The 18,461-nt window shown below is 42.7% G+C and overlaps 1 protein-coding gene across 1 annotated transcript in view; it reads left to right on the top strand.

Annotated features, from left to right (window-relative positions):
- Positions 1-1,157: 1,157 nt before the first annotated feature.
- Positions 1,158-18,461, top strand: part of SELP (selectin P) — a 169,510-nt gene continuing 152,206 nt past the window's right edge. The window contains exons 1-12 of the mRNA XM_033962306.1: positions 1,158-1,297; positions 1,678-1,784; positions 4,918-5,304; positions 5,606-5,713; positions 5,880-6,065; positions 6,560-6,745; positions 7,052-7,237; positions 8,320-8,505; positions 9,236-9,421; positions 10,579-10,698; positions 11,962-11,983; positions 12,099-12,150. Of these exons, the coding sequence (XP_033818197.1) occupies positions 1,748-1,784; positions 4,918-5,304; positions 5,606-5,713; positions 5,880-6,065; positions 6,560-6,745; positions 7,052-7,237; positions 8,320-8,505; positions 9,236-9,421; positions 10,579-10,698; positions 11,962-11,983; positions 12,099-12,150 (1,656 nt within the window). The 5' untranslated portion in view covers positions 1,158-1,297; positions 1,678-1,747. The remainder of the gene's footprint in view (positions 1,298-1,677; positions 1,785-4,917; positions 5,305-5,605; positions 5,714-5,879; positions 6,066-6,559; positions 6,746-7,051; positions 7,238-8,319; positions 8,506-9,235; positions 9,422-10,578; positions 10,699-11,961; positions 11,984-12,098; positions 12,151-18,461) is intronic.

The following is an 18,461-nucleotide window of genomic DNA, read 5'->3' as shown; positions in this document are numbered from 1 at the left end:
TCCTGTCTGTAGGCACCAACTTGCTGCACTGCTTTGTAAGCGTGAAGTAATCAGATATGATCACCCTGAGATCTTCGTAGTTTGGTACTTAAGTATCTCACTTCATCTCATGTACTGCTCCGTTGGGTTTCTGCCTCCAAATGTCTGCCTCTGTACCCTTTTTCCACTGATTGCTCCTCAATTTTTCTTGGATAGCTCTTGTTTTCTGTATTTCATCAAGCATGTCCTACTCTGTTGTCCACTAACCTCTTTGCAATAGCATTAAACAGAACCAGTCCCAGGGACTGACCACTGACATATGGCATTGATAGAAGGTGGGGTGCCAGAATGTAAGGTTTTGAAGGAAGGACACAGAGATTTGAGGTGTGGTGGGAACACAGTTGAGTTATTGTGAATTTAGAACATAAGAATTGCTGCTGCTGGGTCAGACCAGTGGTCCATCGTGCTCACGCGGCGGCCCTCTGGTCAAAGACCAGTGCCCTAACTGCCTATGTTCTGGTTCATCAGGAACTTGTCTAACTTTGTCTTGAATCCCTGGAGGGTGTTTCCCCTATGACAGACTCTGATTGATGCAGTCTGTATTTAGAGGTGGGTGTTGGGAACAACTAATAAAACTTTGTGTTGCCAGATCGATCTTATTTGAAAAAACTGACAAGCATTTAGCTTGAATTAACAAAGTTTGCACCTAATAAAAGTCTAGTCTGTCTACAGGGAGAGGTTTCTGATATATTGCATCCCATGGTATAAATTTTGGTGCCTTAAACAGCAAACACTTGTGCCAGGAGTGAAAGGATAGAGCACTTGGGTAGTGAGTAAGATTCTTTGTCTCACAGACTGTAGGAAGCTGAAAGTAACTGCATTAGGAAGTTATTAGTAAAAACAACAAATTGTCTAGCAGTTATTGAAACTTTAAATCTCTGTCCCTTGTACTTTTCCTGAAATATATAACAGCTAACAATAGCTACTTTGGCTAGAGACATAAAGGCAGCTCATCTTTCCTAATTGTGGATGTTTCTGGGAAACTTTTTTGCTTGGGAATTTCTCTTGAAGTCAGACACATCCTTCTATTTTATGCAAATCAGCTGCGTCACTGGAATTTCTGGGACGCAGACTACTGAAGTGAGGATAAAAGTCCAACCGCAGAGCCTGGAGGATGGAGTCTGTGCTTAACCATTGCTCTCCGCACACCTCGACAGCAGCTTCTGCATCAGATCTGAGGCACGCCGAGGACTTGAAGCCGCCATCGGTGCCTCTCCCGTTTGGCAAGGAACTGGGACATTACCTACTAACACAGCAAGTAAGATGCTTGAGAGCTGTATTAATAACAATTCTTCACAGAATTTGCACATTAAAGCCAGCTCCTGCACGTTAGTTGGGTGCAAGAGGAGGTTACAGAGCTGTACATCAGAACTTGTGGGTTCTTACCTATTTTTGGTACTGTTTCTGGGTTTGCCATCGGATTGTGGATTTTGATAGCAAATCCTTAAGTGCTATTAGTCAATTTGTGTTCAGATTGCAAATATTTAAATAATTGTTAGGTATTAGTGACTGATTGATGCACTCCCAATGTGATGGTATCATGTCCTCTTATAGAAGGCCATAGAAAGCACTTTTATTTCTAGATATTTCTATGCACCTATCTTATTCATTTACCAAATCTCTGACTTTATCTTGCAGCCACAGCTTAATAGCCAAAGAAGACAGGGAAGACGTGAGCAACCACCAGAAAAAAAAAGAAATAAAAAAAATGCCCGCCCTTTGGTATCTCCTCCTCTTCAGTTATGGTGAGTTTCATGGGTTATGTAGACAGATACGATGGTTCTTTACAAAGTTCTGCACTTTCATATTTTTGCAGGAGAAAGTAGGAGGAGGGCATGTTAGTAGGACACGGGGGGGAAAAAATGTAGCGGAAAACAGGTTGATTACGTATGTGGTAAAAGTGATGTAATTTGCTTTTGAGACATTTTTTTAAATAAATGGTGTTAAAAAAAAATAATAAAATTCAGAAACTTTTTGAAGATCCCGTGTATTTACTTTTTGTCAAGTACTTTGCCAGGATAAAAATTCATCCGGGTCAGCATTCTTCCACATTCCATATATATTGAAATTCTAATTTACAGACCATTGTAAAGTGAAGTGCCAGGGTAAGAAATTAAACACAGTGATATAAAGGGAGGTAATTCTGTAAAATAGGCATTAACATATCTATTATGCAAATATTATAAGATTAAAACCAAAAACCCATAAGGAGTAGTAAACCACACTGAATATTAAAAACAAAACACCGATTCCTACTCAGCAAATATGACATAACTCATTAAATTCCCATGTGCTACCGGTATGTTGCATTTGCTGCTCCGCTAGTGCAGATTTTTAAAAGGGGCCTGTTATGTGTGATACAGAGAAGATATTCAGTATAAAGAACTAACCCTATGGTTCTGGAGCTAGATTATATGAATGTACCGATCTCACGCCAGCTTTCACAAAGCCACGGTAGAGGTTTCAACTGCGGGCCGATGAGGTAAGTGCTCCAACACTCATAGAATTCCTACCGTGGCTATGTGAAAGGAGCCCTCAATAATTAGTGACTAATCCCAGTGGCTCTTCAAACAGGTGACAGGTCAAAAGCGCGCGACAAAGGCGCGCCGACAACCCAGCGCAAGGCGGAGGCGCAAAGGACTCCGACAGGGGATGTGGGGGGGGGGGAACCCCCCCACACTTTACTTAACATAGATCGCGCCGGCGTTGGGGGGGGGTTGGGGGGTTGTAACCCCCACATTATACTGAAAACTTCACTTTTTCCCTAAAAAAGAGTGAAAAAGTTAAGTTTCCAGTAAATGAGGGGTGTTACAACCCCCAAAACCCCCCACAACGCCGGCGCGATTTCTATTAAGTAAAGTGGGGGGATTCCTCACCAATACCCCCCGTCGGAGCCCCTTAAAATACTGTTTTTCTTCGGCGTGCTTCTGCTTTGCGCTCAGTTGTCTGCGCTGGGTTGTCGGCGCGCTTTTGTCAATGAACCCTTCAAACATCTTCCCTCGGAAGTGCTCAAATGACCTTATTCAAAGTGAAAAATTAACCACCTGTACCTTTCAGTTATGTATTGAATATGTGTATGTATGTATTTCGCTGCGTTTGGCAGCCACTCTAGACGTAGACCGCTCTGAACTGCAAGGTATTGTGGGTTATAAATAAATTTTATCATATCATATCGCAGTTTCACAGCACTAAATTTCATGTCCCATTATCCTTATTTTAGATCGAACACACTCCAAAAGATTTTTTTGTGTGTATCAGCCAACATCAAACAATATGGATAATATAGCACATACATTTTCTCCTTATCTAGTCCATTTCAGCACACCTTTCTTTTGGACCTCAAAAACTGAAAAAAAAACAAATTTTTATAAGATGAATCTGGGTAAACATAGATTTTTTTTTTTTTTTTAAATTAATCAAAATGGTGGACTAGCAACTTTGAATTAGGTCACTCATGCAGCCACCTAGAACCATAAGTGCTAATGGGGTGGTACACAGGAGGGTATAGTAAGTTTTTATTTTTTTTGGGGGGGGGGGGGTTGGGGGCACACCCTTTATGTGAAGTTCACAGCAGTGCCTTCTAAGGTGTCCCATTGCTCTGTCGGGATGTCTATGTGGCTCATTCATTATTATGCTGGCCCCACCCACGTCCAAGTGGTCAGGATTAGGACGTTTTCAACCTGGATGTTTTTCTGATCGAAAATGGGGTCTAAAGTTAGATGTCTAAGTAGATGATTTTCAAAAAATATATATACATATTTGGACATCCAGCAGTTTGCCATTCGAAAATGGCCATTTTTGTTCCTCCAACTTTGGATGTTCAGCTGGAATCGTCCAAGTTGGACTTAGACATTAAAAAAAAAATGCCCCTCCACGTGTCTTAAGAGCTGTGAAAATGAGCCTCAATGTTTTTGGATTTCCCTGTTAGTCTACCTAAATGTGTAGAAACAACAAAACCCCAAACAGTATACTATTTAATAATACTCTAAATTACACTCAGATAAGGGTAAAGATAGGATATAGAAAGGGTATCAAGGCGAATTTTAAGGGATCACATACAGGTCATGGACCTGATGGGCCGCCGCGGGTGCGGACTGCTGGGCACGATGGACCACCGGTCTGACTCAGCGGAGGCGACTTCTTATGTTCTTATGTATATTAGTATTAGATCCCTAGTATGTGTCAAGTTATGATTAAAAAAAACTTGCATTGTAATTATGGCAAATCATAACCTGTTAACTGTATAGTATGTGTGTCTATCCTGTAACCCGTTCTGAGCTCTTTGGGGAAAACGGGATAGAAAATGAATTGTTTTAATTGTGTTAATTCATACTTTTTTTCTGATGTATTATATAACTGTTATTGTATAGGACGATTATTGGTTCCTATGTAAAATGTAAATCCGTTATGACTTGATTGTATCTATAAGTATTATATAATAAAATTTATTGAACTTAAATAAAAAAAGAAAATGAATTCAATAAATTAATAGTACTTTACAAACTCTTTACCAACTAAGTAGACAATCTGTAAGGGGAGCAAAAATCCTCCCTCCTACCAATTTCTTTATCGTCAAATTCAATGCACATTTTTCAACACAATTTTTATAACAGCAAATCACTGCAGCACTTATCTGATGCTGGTTTGTAAAACAGGTAACTTAAACCCAATGCAACGAATGGCAGTTCCCAACGGGAGCCCGTTTCACCCGAGGCTTCTTCAGGGGAATTCTTGCCTGCACAAAGTTCATGCACTGCAGCCTCTTTGTTGACCTATGCGTTTCTTTATACAGAATGACAAAAATGGAGATAACCAAAACTGAAAAGTGATGGTCTACAACGAGAATTGATAGTTTTATCTTCTCCCTCTTCCCCACAGGACTTGTGATGTTGGCTGGGGTGAAAGGCTGGACATACCACTTTTCTAATTTTAATATGACCTACGAAGCAGCGAGGAAATGGTGCCAAACCCAATTCACTGACATGGTGGCCATTCAGAACCGGGAGGAAAACGAGTACCTGAACCAAATCTTACCCTTCAATCCCACTTACTATTGGATTGGGATTAGGAAAATTGAGGGCCAGTGGACCTGGGTTGGAACCAACAAAGTTCTCACAGAGGAGGCACAGAACTGGGCTGCCAATGAACCCAACAACAAGAAAAAGAACGAGGACTGTGTGGAGATCTACATCAAGAGGATGAAAGATGAAAGCAAGTGGAATGATGAATCCTGTATGAAGGCTAAAGTGGCTTTGTGTTACACAGGTACAATATGGCACATAAACACCATAACACTAATGAGGTGTCTGAGAAGGGCGCTTCATAGAAGGATAGTTCTTAGTGATTAGTAACATCTTAGATGAGTCCATTCTTGCTTTACTAACTCTCTTTCCACTAAAGTCTATGCCCTGTAGACTTCTTTCCTAAATCCCGCATCACTAGTGGGAGATTATGGAGATAGAAGTTGAAATTGGGCCAAGCTAATGACTCAATAACATCTCCTAATTTTACTCAAGTAGGAAGAAGTCTTATTCACAGATAATCATACCTTTTCTTATTTCTATAGCTGCTTGTGACCCATCATCCTGCAGTGGTCATGGTGACTGTGTGGAGACCATTAACAGCTACCAATGCAAGTGTGATGAAGGCTTCTATGGAGACAAGTGTCAGCATGGTAAGGACCCTTTTCTTTCAAAGACCTGCAGCTTGATATTTAGTATAACGATGTTGTGGACATAAAAAACGAGAGTTCAAGTCCCGGTAAGATTTATTGCCTATCCCTTGCAAGATATTGTGGTTGAGAAGGGAGATATTCAGTGCTTGCATATGTTATTTTCCAGTTGTGTCATGCCTTCCTGTTGAGGTCCCTGAGCTGGGGTTCATGGAGTGCAGCCATCCAGTGAAGAACTTCAGCTACCGCTCTTCGTGTCAGTTCGGATGTGAGAGAGGCTATGAACTAAGCTCACCAGACACGGTGCAGTGCATGGCTTCTGGAAGCTGGACAGCATCGGTGCCAACGTGTCAAGGTAACCAATCCCAGCTCATACAGACGGAGAGTACCCCGTTCTGTGTGCTCTGCTAGTGTTTTGAGAAAAAACGGGCTTGTAATCGTCGTGAAGAGACTAAGAAGTCTGGGTGTTCTCTGTAACCATATAGGGATGTTACAAAAATATCCTAATAGTAAAAGCTAGTTTAGCTGGAGTGAGAAACAGACAAGACAGGGCAAAGCAGAAAAGTTAGGGAAGCCTGTGCTCCAAAAATGGCACTCTCGCTGAAGAAAAGTTTGCGGCTTATTTTACCAAAAGTACTCTGTTCTGATAATGAGCTCTGGGCTATTGAAAGTGCAAGAAATTATCCCTTCCACAGCAGGTAGGTTCCTCATCTATTTGTGCCCATCTCTCTCTCTGTTGCTCAGTAGATCTTAGTAATTAGAGAGCACATTGTATTGTATAGCAAAGGCTGTATCACCCAGCTGGCTATTACGGACAGTGTGTTTATCATAGACAATTTCTCTCTACAGCTGTGGAATGTGGAGGGCCAAAGACCCCAGATCATGGCGCAATCGACTGTTCTCATCCACTTGGTGACTTCCGCTACAGTTCGACCTGCACATTCACCTGTGCGGAAGGGTTTGCTTTAAAAGGATCCAACAGCCTGCAGTGTGGAGCTTCTGGACAGTGGAGTGGAAAAGAGCCAGAGTGTGAAGGTATAAAACCAGACGTAATTTCATTTTAACATACTCCCTTTCGCTCATTGTCCGAACTGAGTGAAACTTTGTGGAAGGGTAGAGAAGCACAACATTACTTTTATGAGTTATCATTCAAAGCACTTACCCATTTAAGATAAAGCATACGCCAATCTCTCCTTCCTAAACGTTCACAAGATACATTATATACACAGATGCAAACATCTAACTTGGAGACTGGCCTTTGGCACTTTGTTTTATGACATTTAACTTGCTTTAGCATCTATGCTTTTTGAACTAACAAATATATTATGTGGTTTTTTTTAGTTGTAAAATGTGAGCCAATAACTGCAGATGAAGATGGGTCCATGAGCTGCACCCAATCAAATGGTGCTTTTACATATAACACAAGGTGCAACTTCACCTGCAATGAAGGCTTCATGCTGACAGGAGCTGCTAACCTGCAGTGTACAGCCCAGGGGCAGTGGACCAGCAGAACTCCAACATGTCAAGGTAGAATACATTTCACAACTCAGCAAAGGAAGCTGCTGCACAATTATCATTCCATGTGCACCATGTCAGTCACCCAAAGCATTCTGGGAGAGTGAAAGTGAGGTTCAGGGTAATTACTGAACTGACAAGGAAACTCAAAGCATTGAGCAATATTCTAATGTGTCACAATCTGGGGCAGCGGAAAGCCTTTCAGTTTGGATGGTGCTCAACTTCTGCCTCAATTCTACCCTTAGCTTTGCCCCACACCCAACTTCATCTCAGTCCTTCCTACCATGGTGTCTAGCAGCTCGCTCCTTCCCTCTCTCTTAAGCACCACCACTCACAGAATGCAGCATGTCTCTCCTACTCCCTTCCTTCCCTCCCTTCTACTCAGATTCTCTTATTCTCTTATTCTCTTATTCTTATTCTCTTATTCTCTTATTCTCAGCCATGTGTTGAGCCAAGCTCAACACATGGCTGGCCCAAATGATCCTCGAGGCCTCCTCCTACTTCGACTTCAGAAAAACTCTCAAAACTTACCTTTTCAGCAAACAAGACCTCTAACGGCCCCACCCTCACACATTTTCCTCTCCCCCCCTGCATTCTCCCCCCCCTTTTTTCAGCTCCTCTCTTCCACGTCTTCAACAACTTCCCGCCATCCTCTGTCAATTTTCGATTTTACTTGTTACTGAACTGTTTTTATTTTTTTGTTTGTAAATCTGCTGGATAACGTAGATCCTTTTGAATGGATGTAAACCGCCTAGAACTCGCTGGGTATGGCGGTATATAAAAAATAAAATTATTATTATTATTATTATTATTCTCTTCCCCCAGTCCCCCACTGATTCAGCATTTCTTGCCTTCCCTTTCCCCCCATCCCCATGGTCCTCAGTATTTCTTCCATTATTACTCTTCCCTCGCCCCATGGTCTCCAGCATTTCTCTCTTTTCCCTTTCCCTGTTCAGCATCTCTCTCCTTTCCATCCTCCCCCTTCAGCATCTCACAAGTTAGGTGTAGACATTCTACAGGGCAGCAAAGGCTGCCTTCTCTCAGTTTGCTACTTACAATGCAATATGTTTATCATAGACAGTTTCTTTCTACAGCTGTGGAATGTGGGGTGCCAAAGGCTTCGAGTCATGGTGCGATGGACTGTTCTCATCCACTTGGCGACTTCCTCTACAATTCAACCTGCACATTTACCTGTGATGAAGGGTTTGATTTAAAAGGATCAAACATCCTACTGTGTGGAGCTGCTGGACAGTGGAGTGGAAAAGAGCCAGAGTGTGAAGGTATAACCAGACATAGTCTTGTTTTTTTCCCCCATTATTTTGGATTTAGCTCATGCCTTTTCAGTAGTAGTCCAAACTCCCCCACCCAGTTTCAATCAGTTGGATACAGGAGGTTGATATGTATTGCGAGCTTTTGGTTGTCAGATAATTCCATTTGGATGAGGCTGTCTGAGGTAGTCCTGGTTTTACTACATCCCATGGCTTAGTTGCCATAGGAAAGAAAACCAGGAGTCAGTCCCAATGAAATGGAGTCAGTTGTTAATGGAATATACATTAAGGAAGTGCATTTGTTTGGAAATGACATGGGTAATGTCAAAAACATTTGCCATGTTGTTTTTGTCTTATGTTGCCCAATTTTGCTGCCAAATTTTGGGTGTTTTCCTGTGTCATAAATAATGGGCAGTCTTCTGAAAGAATGTGCATTAGTAATGATTTTCCCAGCAAAAGATTTTTTCCAAGATCCCAAACAGCATGAAACTTCCCATAAATGACACAAAAAAATAAACAAAATAAATCTATTGGGTTGTACACCCCTAATATACATTGCTCTGACAGCCAGAAGGCTAAACCTCTGTTTTTAATAGGACACTTATGGCACTATTGTGTTGTTGCATCCACGATAGAAACTCAGGGCCTACAGAAGCCTTCTATTTATATTTCACTCTTTGGTTCACCTATGAAATTTACAGTGCCCCAAACCTGTTCTGAGTTGTGTTCATGATTCTTGCAGCTGTGCAGTGTGAAGCCCTCACAGCACCAGAGAAAGGACTCCTGAACTGCTCGCACCCTGAGGTTCAGTTTCGCTATGGATCAGTCTGCGAGTTCCAGTGCACAGGAGGATGGAGGTTGAATGGCTCAAGCACACTTGAGTGCGATGCCTCAGGAACCTGGACATCAACTCCCCCAACGTGTGAAGGTATGCTCCTGCTGCCAACTTCTACTTGGCCATACACAGATTGCACCATATCTGGCACAATAGCATCACAAAACATCTCCTTCCTGCATCTGGAAGAGCGGTTCCATAAAACAAGAACAGACTGTCATTCTTGTCTTTAAGGATAAAAACTGATCAATAGAATATTGCTCCTCAACTTACAAATGATATATAGCAAGTTTCCAGTAGTCATAAGAACATAAGAATAGCCTTACTGGGTCTCAGACCAATGGTCCATCAAGCCCAGTAGCCCGTTCTCATGGTGGCCAATCCAGGTCACTAGTACCTGGCCAAAACCCAAGGTGTAGCGCTATTCCATGCTACCACTACAGGGCAAGCAGTGGCTTCCCCCATGTTTCTCTCAATAACAGACTATGGACTTTGTCCAGGAACTTGTCCAAACCTTTCTTAAAACCAGCTACGCTATCCGCTCTTACCACATCATCTGGAAACCCATCAATAAGGATTCCCTTGAGGGCAAGAGTTTTTCATTGTGAGGCTCAATGCCAATAACACGTGCGAGCTGACCCAGTTTTCACTGGAATCATCCAGAATTACTTGGGTTTCTCCTGCCCACTCTTGCGGGTGGTCAACACTTTGAAGAGATTGCATTGTGCTCCATTTTATACTTCCCAAGATGAGTATCAAAGTTTACTTGTAAATCAGAAAGTGGAGAGTAGTGGTGTTGGTGAAAATTTAAAAAACTATAGCATTTGATAAAGACCAATGAGGAGGCTGGTTACAACAATCTTAAAATAAATGAGTTTGGAGTTTGAGAGGTAGCCACTGAGGTCTTCAGTCAAATCAGTTGCGTAGACATGACCTATGCTAACATTGGTGATTGAAAAAGGTGAAGTTTTACAGAGACTTATACATAAAACTATGGCATCTAAGATTAACAAAGGAGAACAATTGAAACTGAAAGAATAGTTACAATATTCCATAGAATAGTTAGAATAGTTACATTTTTCCATATATCTGAAACCTTGGCTATATATTTCTCATATATGCACTTGCATCATTTTCTTTATTTTGGGAATGGATGGTCCAGGATGAGTGAAGAGTCTTTTGAAAAGCAGTCCGTTTTTCATGTTCTTACCAAAGCTCTCTCTCTCTCTCTCTCTCTCTCTCTCTTGCAGCTCCTCCACCTGTTGAGGAGTCCCTGACTAACATAACTGTGGGTGTAACTGCCACTGGAGCCTCTGTTCTCTCCATGGCATCTCTACTGATGTGGCTTGTGAAGCAACTCCGGAAGAAGGGTAAGATATGCTACTCCTTACTCCCTCGTGATTCCCCGAATGGTGAATCCTGAGTGTACCTACAGCATATAGCAGGCAGTCTATCTGAACTTAAAGTATAATGATTTATTTATTTATTTAAGCATTTATATACCAATTATAGTCTAAGTGGTTTACATTCAGGTACTCAAGCATTTCTTCTACTTGCTTTGGGAATAGCAATAGTCTCACCGCTAGAGCACTGGTTATTCTAAAACAAGAGTTTCTGAATTCCAATTTGCTCTGAGTTACTCTGAATAAAACTGTTTGGGCCTAATATGCAATAGGGTTTAACAGGGCAAGTTGATAGGCTCATTCCCCGATAAACCTTGCTAAGCTGGCCATTCAGGAATATTAAGCTGTACTAATATTTCCTGGGACCACCCATGTACAGTCCAGTTTGTGCTGGGGTGGTCCAGAGGTGGAGATTAAGCAGAGCCAGAAGTTAATTGGCTAGTGGTGATATTTAAGCTAAGTAAGCCGATGAAGTTAGGAGAGCAAAAAGTCTGTCCTAACTTTATCCAATGAGCTGAACCAGTCTACTTCTGAGTGAGTGTACATACCCGAATATTTAATGCCGGAGTTCAGACATGGCCCAACACAGAAGATCCAGGGTTAATTCGGCCTGCAGCTGTAAGTGGTTTAGAAACGGTTGACCACTGCAGGCTGAATATCTACCTCTTTGTTCTTAAGGAATACATTCCCAGTGTGTCCAGAGGTATTAGATGTGAATCTTCCTAGTACGAAGGAAAAAGTGTCCTACTGAGTGAGAGGAAAGAGGTCATAAAGGGCTGGATTCTGTAAATGGCGCCGTTAACGGCAGCTGCCTTGAAAAACAACCGCCGATTGTGTGTCAATCACGCAATGGTGCCGTCTACAGAATCGCAACTTCCGTCAACGGTAGGCACCAGAAAAGGAGGCCAGGGTTTTAAAGGCCTACATTCCCGGCACCTACCTTAGAATGAAAATCGCATCTACGGAGGCGCCTTAGAATGCCTAAGGTCGTTTCCAGGGTTAACCACATCTACTTCGTTCTCAGGCGTTCTAAGACACCTCTATAGCCGTGATGAGGGTGGTGTCTTTCTAGGCGCCAACATTTTTTTGGAAGCAATGTTTAAAATGTTTTTAAATGGCTTTTACCAATTATGTTAGACACCATTTAGAGAATATGGGCCAAAGTGATGTCACGTGCTCCTCTTCATCTTATTACCATATTCTTAACTATCATTTTTTCTTCTTTTTCAGGAAAGAAATTTCAGCCTTCCAGGTATGTTTTCCTCTTCTCTTCCATTAAACACAATTTACTTAAAGCTTTTTTTCAGAACAACTTTTTTTGTTTCTGCTGCCCTGGTTTACATAAGTGTCTTCTCTCTATTGTACAGTAGTTACCAAAGCCTGGAATCTTCAGGAGTATATCAGAGCAACGAGGGACAAGTTTAAGCAAAAAATTAACAGGTATGATAATTCTAGGTGTCTTTTCTTGGGGCAGGCTGCTGCAGTGTATCCAACTCCTCTGTTCCCCTCTCTCCCTCCCCCTTGCCTACAGAGATGTTTTTCTGTTTCGTTTGTGCCCAGTACATATATTTGCAAATGGAAGGGGTGGAAGATGGGCGAAGGTTGGGTGATGTGGGGTTTTGGTTGGCTGGGAGATGAGGTAGTGATGGATGGATTTGTGGGCCTGCTTGAAGCTTCACAGATAAGAGTGGAATCAAATGTAAATAAATAAATTTTGATTAGGAGTGACCCGCTGTTCCTGTAGAAAATTCTCGGTCCTTGGCTGTTTGTAGGCAAAGCTTTAAAAATTGAAATGAGCTAGATGGAGCCTTATCCACTGGTCCCAAAGAATTCTAGGATAATCCTGACTTTCTTATTAGGAAACAGGCTTTACGAGGCCAAAACCATTTATGTGTGGGAGTGAAATAATAGAAAGGCTAAATGAAGTACAAATATCAAAGCGTCATAGAAACATCTCATTCTTGGAATGCGCTCCCGGAGGAAGTGATCAGGCAGAATACAGTACAGGGATTCAAACAGGGATTGGACGGATTCCTGAGGGACAAAGGGATCGTAGGGTACTGAAACCAAGGGGTGATTCAGACAGGTCGTGACCTGTTGGGCCGCCGCGGGAGCGGACTGCTGGGCGGGATGGACCTGTGGTCTGACCCAGCAGTGGCACTGCTTATGTTCTTATGTTATGTTCTTTACAAGGCAATACTGAAGGTGGGCTACTGAACAGTCATATATCCCTAAGGAGGAACAATGCATGTCTTTTAAAGATAATATACAGATATTATAAAAATATAAGAAACTTCGTACTTCTATAGACTCTTCTAAATGTCATAACTGTGTTTTTACAGGAAAGCACTTTAGGCAAGGACTTCAGCTACTGTGCTGATGGAAACAGTGATGGCCACTGTTTCTAGAATACTACATCTTGGAAAGATGGGCATTAACTTGAAATCTGGTACTAAACACCGCACTCAGTTTACACCCAGAAGCAAAGGCAGGGAATGCTCCAACCAATCTATATTCTACCGTCCTGCTGGAGCTTGTAGCATGGGCCGATTTCATCAAGAGAGGAGACTCCCAGCTCACTTACTTCACCCCCCTCTACAATCCAGGAGTCAGAGATTTTTGCTTATTTCTTCATGGACAGTTTCATGTAGACGTTCTTTATGAAAGGACACAAGCTAAAGCAAAGATTATTCTTCCTTCTGTCGGATATTTCTGTACGAGTCAGTCTTTAAAACATTTGATGCAAAGAGACTACTGGTCTGGGAAGACGGATGCTGGAAATCCAGTTTTCTCTGAATCTTATTAGAGTACATTATGGATGTTTTGAAAGAGCTATCTTATTTCCAGCTTTTTTGCTGGGATGCGATTCAGGACTTAAAAGGCATTGGTAGAGTTCCATACTCTCGTCTTAGCTCTGATTGACAAAACAATGTAATTACAGCTGCTCTTGCTAGTGAGCAATGGAGACACCAAATGACCCTCGTGTACTCAGCTGTCCTGGGTTGGGATGTGCTTGATTTGGTCTGTCAAGTCTTCTTGTTTTGCCACACGGGTTCAGAACTTGCACACAGCGTCAAAAAATTATTTCATCCCCATGGGATGCAGACTTGAAAAATACACTCTATAGTTTAACCCTTCTCCTTTTCTATTTCTCCACAATATGATGAATGCAACATGTCTCCTATTGGTGCATGTGATTTTGTTGTGTGCAGTATGCATGCCAATTACTTGGGACATGTGCATTTTCGAAGAAAATGACTTCATGGTTGTTACAGGCTTGATATAAGATATTTATCTTGTGAGATATGTATTTAATTTATTTTCAAGTTACGTATTTTATGTTATCTTTATGTATAGAGGATATTGTATTGTTTAATAAAGTGGTTATTAATATTTAAAAATGTTTGATTTTACTTCCAAAAAAAAAGACCTAAAAAGTCTTTTGTTTAAATCAATTTCTCAACCCTGGTAGTTTTATTCTTTGACCTTTCTTTTGCAGGTTGATGATATAACCTCCCCTTCTTAATGTAAGGGGGGAGGTTGTGTTTATTCCTCAATGAGGGTAAAGTGGAAGACTAGCCTTTCAGGCCCTTGGGGTTTGTATAGTTGGATTCCAAAGAACAATAACTGCACAGAGATTTGTGTTCCAACTTAAGTGATTTGCCCAGGGTCACAAGGAGCAGCGTGGCTTGAACCCACAACCTAAGGGTGCTGAAGCTGTAGCTTTAACCATTCAATCAGTGCATTTTCTCAGAGATGAGGGTTCCCCCCCCCCCCCATACTCACAAGCCACAAACAGGATTCCCTATCTCCTCTATAGTAGCATCTCCCAATGAGCCTGTTTTGGGAGCCCCTACGACCCTTAGCACATCCCTTGATATCTTAATTATAATGGCTCTGCTCTGCTGCATTGCACAGCTGTCTCCTTATCTTGCCTCTACATGTGTACAATATTAAACGGGAACAACTCCTTGCTTTTATCTAGCATTAGGCATAGATGCCACTCCTTTTATCAGAAATGTTTCAGCAAGTAGATGACTGGTTTCTGGCAGGAAAATAAACTCTTTAAGTAAGACCTTTATTCAGCACTGAGATATAGCGCACACCTTTCTCAGTACTAGCTCAAGGCAAGTTGCATTCAGGTACACTCGTAATCAAATCTTTAAAACAGCTAAAAATCCACCTAAGTCATCACTTTGACATCCTAATAGACAAGACGTTCAAGTGCCGATAATCATAAGGAAGCTTAGGTATACATTACAGCATAAGGACACTCTAGAGAAGCATTGGGCTAAGATCTTTGGGAATTGAAGAGATAGAGAAGACGTACTGTGCAATTAAAGGGGAATTTAAGAACATAAGAATTACATAATTGCCGCTGCTGGGTCAGACCAGTGGTCCATCGTGCCCCGCAGTCCGCTCACACAGCAGCCCTCTGATCAAAGATCAGCGCCCTGAGACTAGCCCTACCTGAGCACGTTTTGGTTCAGTAGGAACTTATCTAACTTTGTCTTGAATCCCTGGAGGGTGTTTTCCCTTATGACAGACTCTAGAAGAGCGTTCCAGTTTTCTACCACTCTCTGGGTGAAGAAGAACTTCCTTACGTTCGTACGGAATCTATCCCCTTTTAATTTTAGAGAGTGCCCTCTCGTTCTCCCTACCTTGGAGAGGGTGAACAGCCTGTCCTTATCAACTGAGTCTATTCCCTTCAGTACCTTGAATGTTTCGATCCTGTCCCCTCTCAATCTCCTCTGAGGAAGAAAAGGCCCAGTTTCTCTAATCTTGCACTGTACGGCAACTCCTCCAGCCCCTTACCCATCTTAGTCACTCTTCTCTGGACCCTTTCAAGTAATACCGTGTCCTCCTTCATGTACGGCGACCAGTGCTGGACGCAGTACTCCAGGTGAGGGCGCACCATGGCCCAGTACAGCGGCATGATAACCTTCTCCAATCTGTTTGTGATCCCCTTCTTTATCATTCCTAGCATTCTGTTCACCCTTTTCGCCGCCTCCGCACATTGCGTGGACGGCTTCATTGACTTGTCGATCATAACTCCCAAGTCTTTCCTGGGAGGTCTCTCCAAGTACCACCCCGGACATCCTGTATTTATGCAGGAGATTTTTGTTACTTACATGCATCACTTTACACTTATCCACGTTGAACCTCATCTGCCATGTTGATGCCCATTCCTCGAGCCTGAGTATAATATTCCTCCCAAATGTCTGTGTGTTCATCCCTCAATGCATGATTTGCATAAAGTGTTATCCAACACCCTCTCCTAGGTAATCTATGTGAACTGGATGCAATTCCCCAGCATCACAAATAGATGGTAGTCACAACTGTTCCCATTCAGTTTCAATGCGGTGTCAGGTCAAAAGCGCGCCGGGACATAGGCGCGCCCAGACAATTGAGTGCAGCGCGCGCCGCTCTAAATTACTGTTTTTAGCGCTCCGACGGGGGGGGGGGGGCGGTGGGGGGGACCCCCCCCCACTTTACTTAATAGACATCGCGCCGCGTTGTGGGGGCGTTGTGGGGGGTTGTAACTCCCCACATTTTACCGAAAACTTCACTTTTTCCCTGTTTTTAGGGAAAAAGTTCAGTTTACAGTAAAATGTGGAGGGTTACAACCCCCCATAACGCCGGCACGATGTCTATTAAGTAAACTGGGGGGGGTTCCTCAACAAAACCCCCTGTCGGAGCCCCTAAAAACTGTAATTTAGAGCGGCGCGGCGGCACACGCTGCGCTCAATTGTCGGCGCGAGCTTTTGTCTTTCGCGCCGTTGTCTATGAACCTTCAATGCAGACAGATAAATGATGATTTTTAACCAATTATACACAAAGATTTTCTTTTCAAGCTCTGTCAGAAACTCATCTCATACTTTGAGGGATGAACACACAGACATTTGGGAGGAATGTTATACTTTAAGGGACTTTTTCACGAATGTGAATAAAGCTTGTGGGCACAAATGAATATAAGCATAGCCGTACTGGGTCAGACCAGTGGTCCATCAAGCCCAGTAGCCCGTTATCATGGTGGCCAATCCAGGTCCCTAGTACCTGGCCAAAACCTAAAGAGTAGCAACATTCCATGCTACCGATCCAGGGCAAGCAGTGGCTTCCCCCATGTCTTTCTCAATAACAGACTTTGGACTTTCCCTCCAGGAAATTGTCCAAACCTTTCTTAAAGATTAGAAAAACTGGGGCTCTTTTCCCTGGAAAAGCGGAGGCTTAGTGGGGACATGAGAGACTTACAAGATCATGAAGGGCATAGAGAAAGTGGAGAGGGACAGATTCTTCAAACTTTCAAAAACTACAAGAACTAGAGGGGACAGATTCAGAACCAATGCTAGGAAGTTCTTCACCCAAAGGTTGGTGGATACCTGGAATGCACTTCCAGAGGGTGTGATAGGATAGAGTACGGGGTATTGGGGTTCAAGAGGGGATTAGATAATTTCCTGAAGGAAAAGGGGATAGAAAGGTATAGATAGAGGATTACTATACAGGTCCTGGACCTGATGGGCTGCTGCATGAGCGGACTGCTGGGCGTGATGGACCTCTGGTCTGATCCAGCAGAGGCACTGCTTATGTTTCACTATGAATACACTGTACCTGACAAACCAAAATACTGTAGGCTCTACAAGAGAAATGAATGATTAAGTGCATGAATGGCAACCAAGAACAATGGTCTAAGTCTAGAACAGAAAAAAGGAGGGATTCTGTATTATGTTCTCTCTGAAATCCAGTATGGTATGAATCCAGTAGGGAAGGATTTGTTCTTATATATTGTCACCGTGTATCACCAGGCCGGGCTGCACCTCAGCGGGAGTGGCCGAAAGAGCCCAGAGCACACGGTGTTTATCGAGTGGATTATCAGTACTAATTGGAGTTGGTGGATCAAATAGAAACACCCAGCTTTGCTTCCAACACAAAATTCTTTATTCCAATAGGAACTTCAGCTTTCAAAACCCACAATTGCATTCACAGTTCAAAAAGAAAAACTTGTATTTCCCAGATATAGTTCAAAATGGCTCTTGCTATTCCAGTGCTATTCCAAACTACTTTCATGCAGTTTGATACAGTCTCTTGCTCACAATCACTTCTGGCAGCTTTAGACTGGATCCGCCTCTGAACTCTTTGGATGCAGAGCTCAGGGCAGAAGGGACCTCCTCCCACAATGACCATTGGCTGTGGTCCCTCCCAACTACATAGAAACATAGAAATCGACGGCAGATAAGGGCCAAAGCCCATCCAGTATGCCCACCCTAATGACCCTCCCCTGCCTAGGACCCACAATCCAGTCTATGGAAAAAAAAACCCCAAAAGGAAAATGGTCTCCAAACTACTGCCAAGGCCATGCAGTGCTAATTGCCACAGCCCAGAAACTCTGTGGTTCTTGCTCAAAAGGAATGCAAGGAACCCTCACAAGCTGCTAACCTTTCTTTTGCCTTAAGGTTACAGAGACAGACAGCCCCTTAACTAGCACAACCAGTCTCAGCCTAACTTCCTTTAAACCCCATCGGTTTCCATATCCCACTGGTCAGAATCAACATTGCCCTCTTTGAAGTCCATGACTTCCTCATGGTCTAAAAGGTCTTCGTTATCTGAAGCTTCCCTCCTGAATTCCTCTAACATCTCAGCTTCCATAAAGTTAGATCTGACCTGGGTGTTAGGCTGAGGTATGCTGCTGCATGTCCTTGGAACTGGTCTCCTGTCTCCATTCTGTTTCCTCT

This window comes from Geotrypetes seraphini, chromosome 10, assembly GCF_902459505.1.
Source record: "Geotrypetes seraphini chromosome 10, aGeoSer1.1, whole genome shotgun sequence".
Taxonomy (NCBI): domain Eukaryota; kingdom Metazoa; phylum Chordata; class Amphibia; order Gymnophiona; family Dermophiidae; genus Geotrypetes; species Geotrypetes seraphini.
The sequence above is the reverse complement of the archived record's forward strand: the minus strand, read 5'-3'. Positions and strand labels throughout refer to the sequence as shown.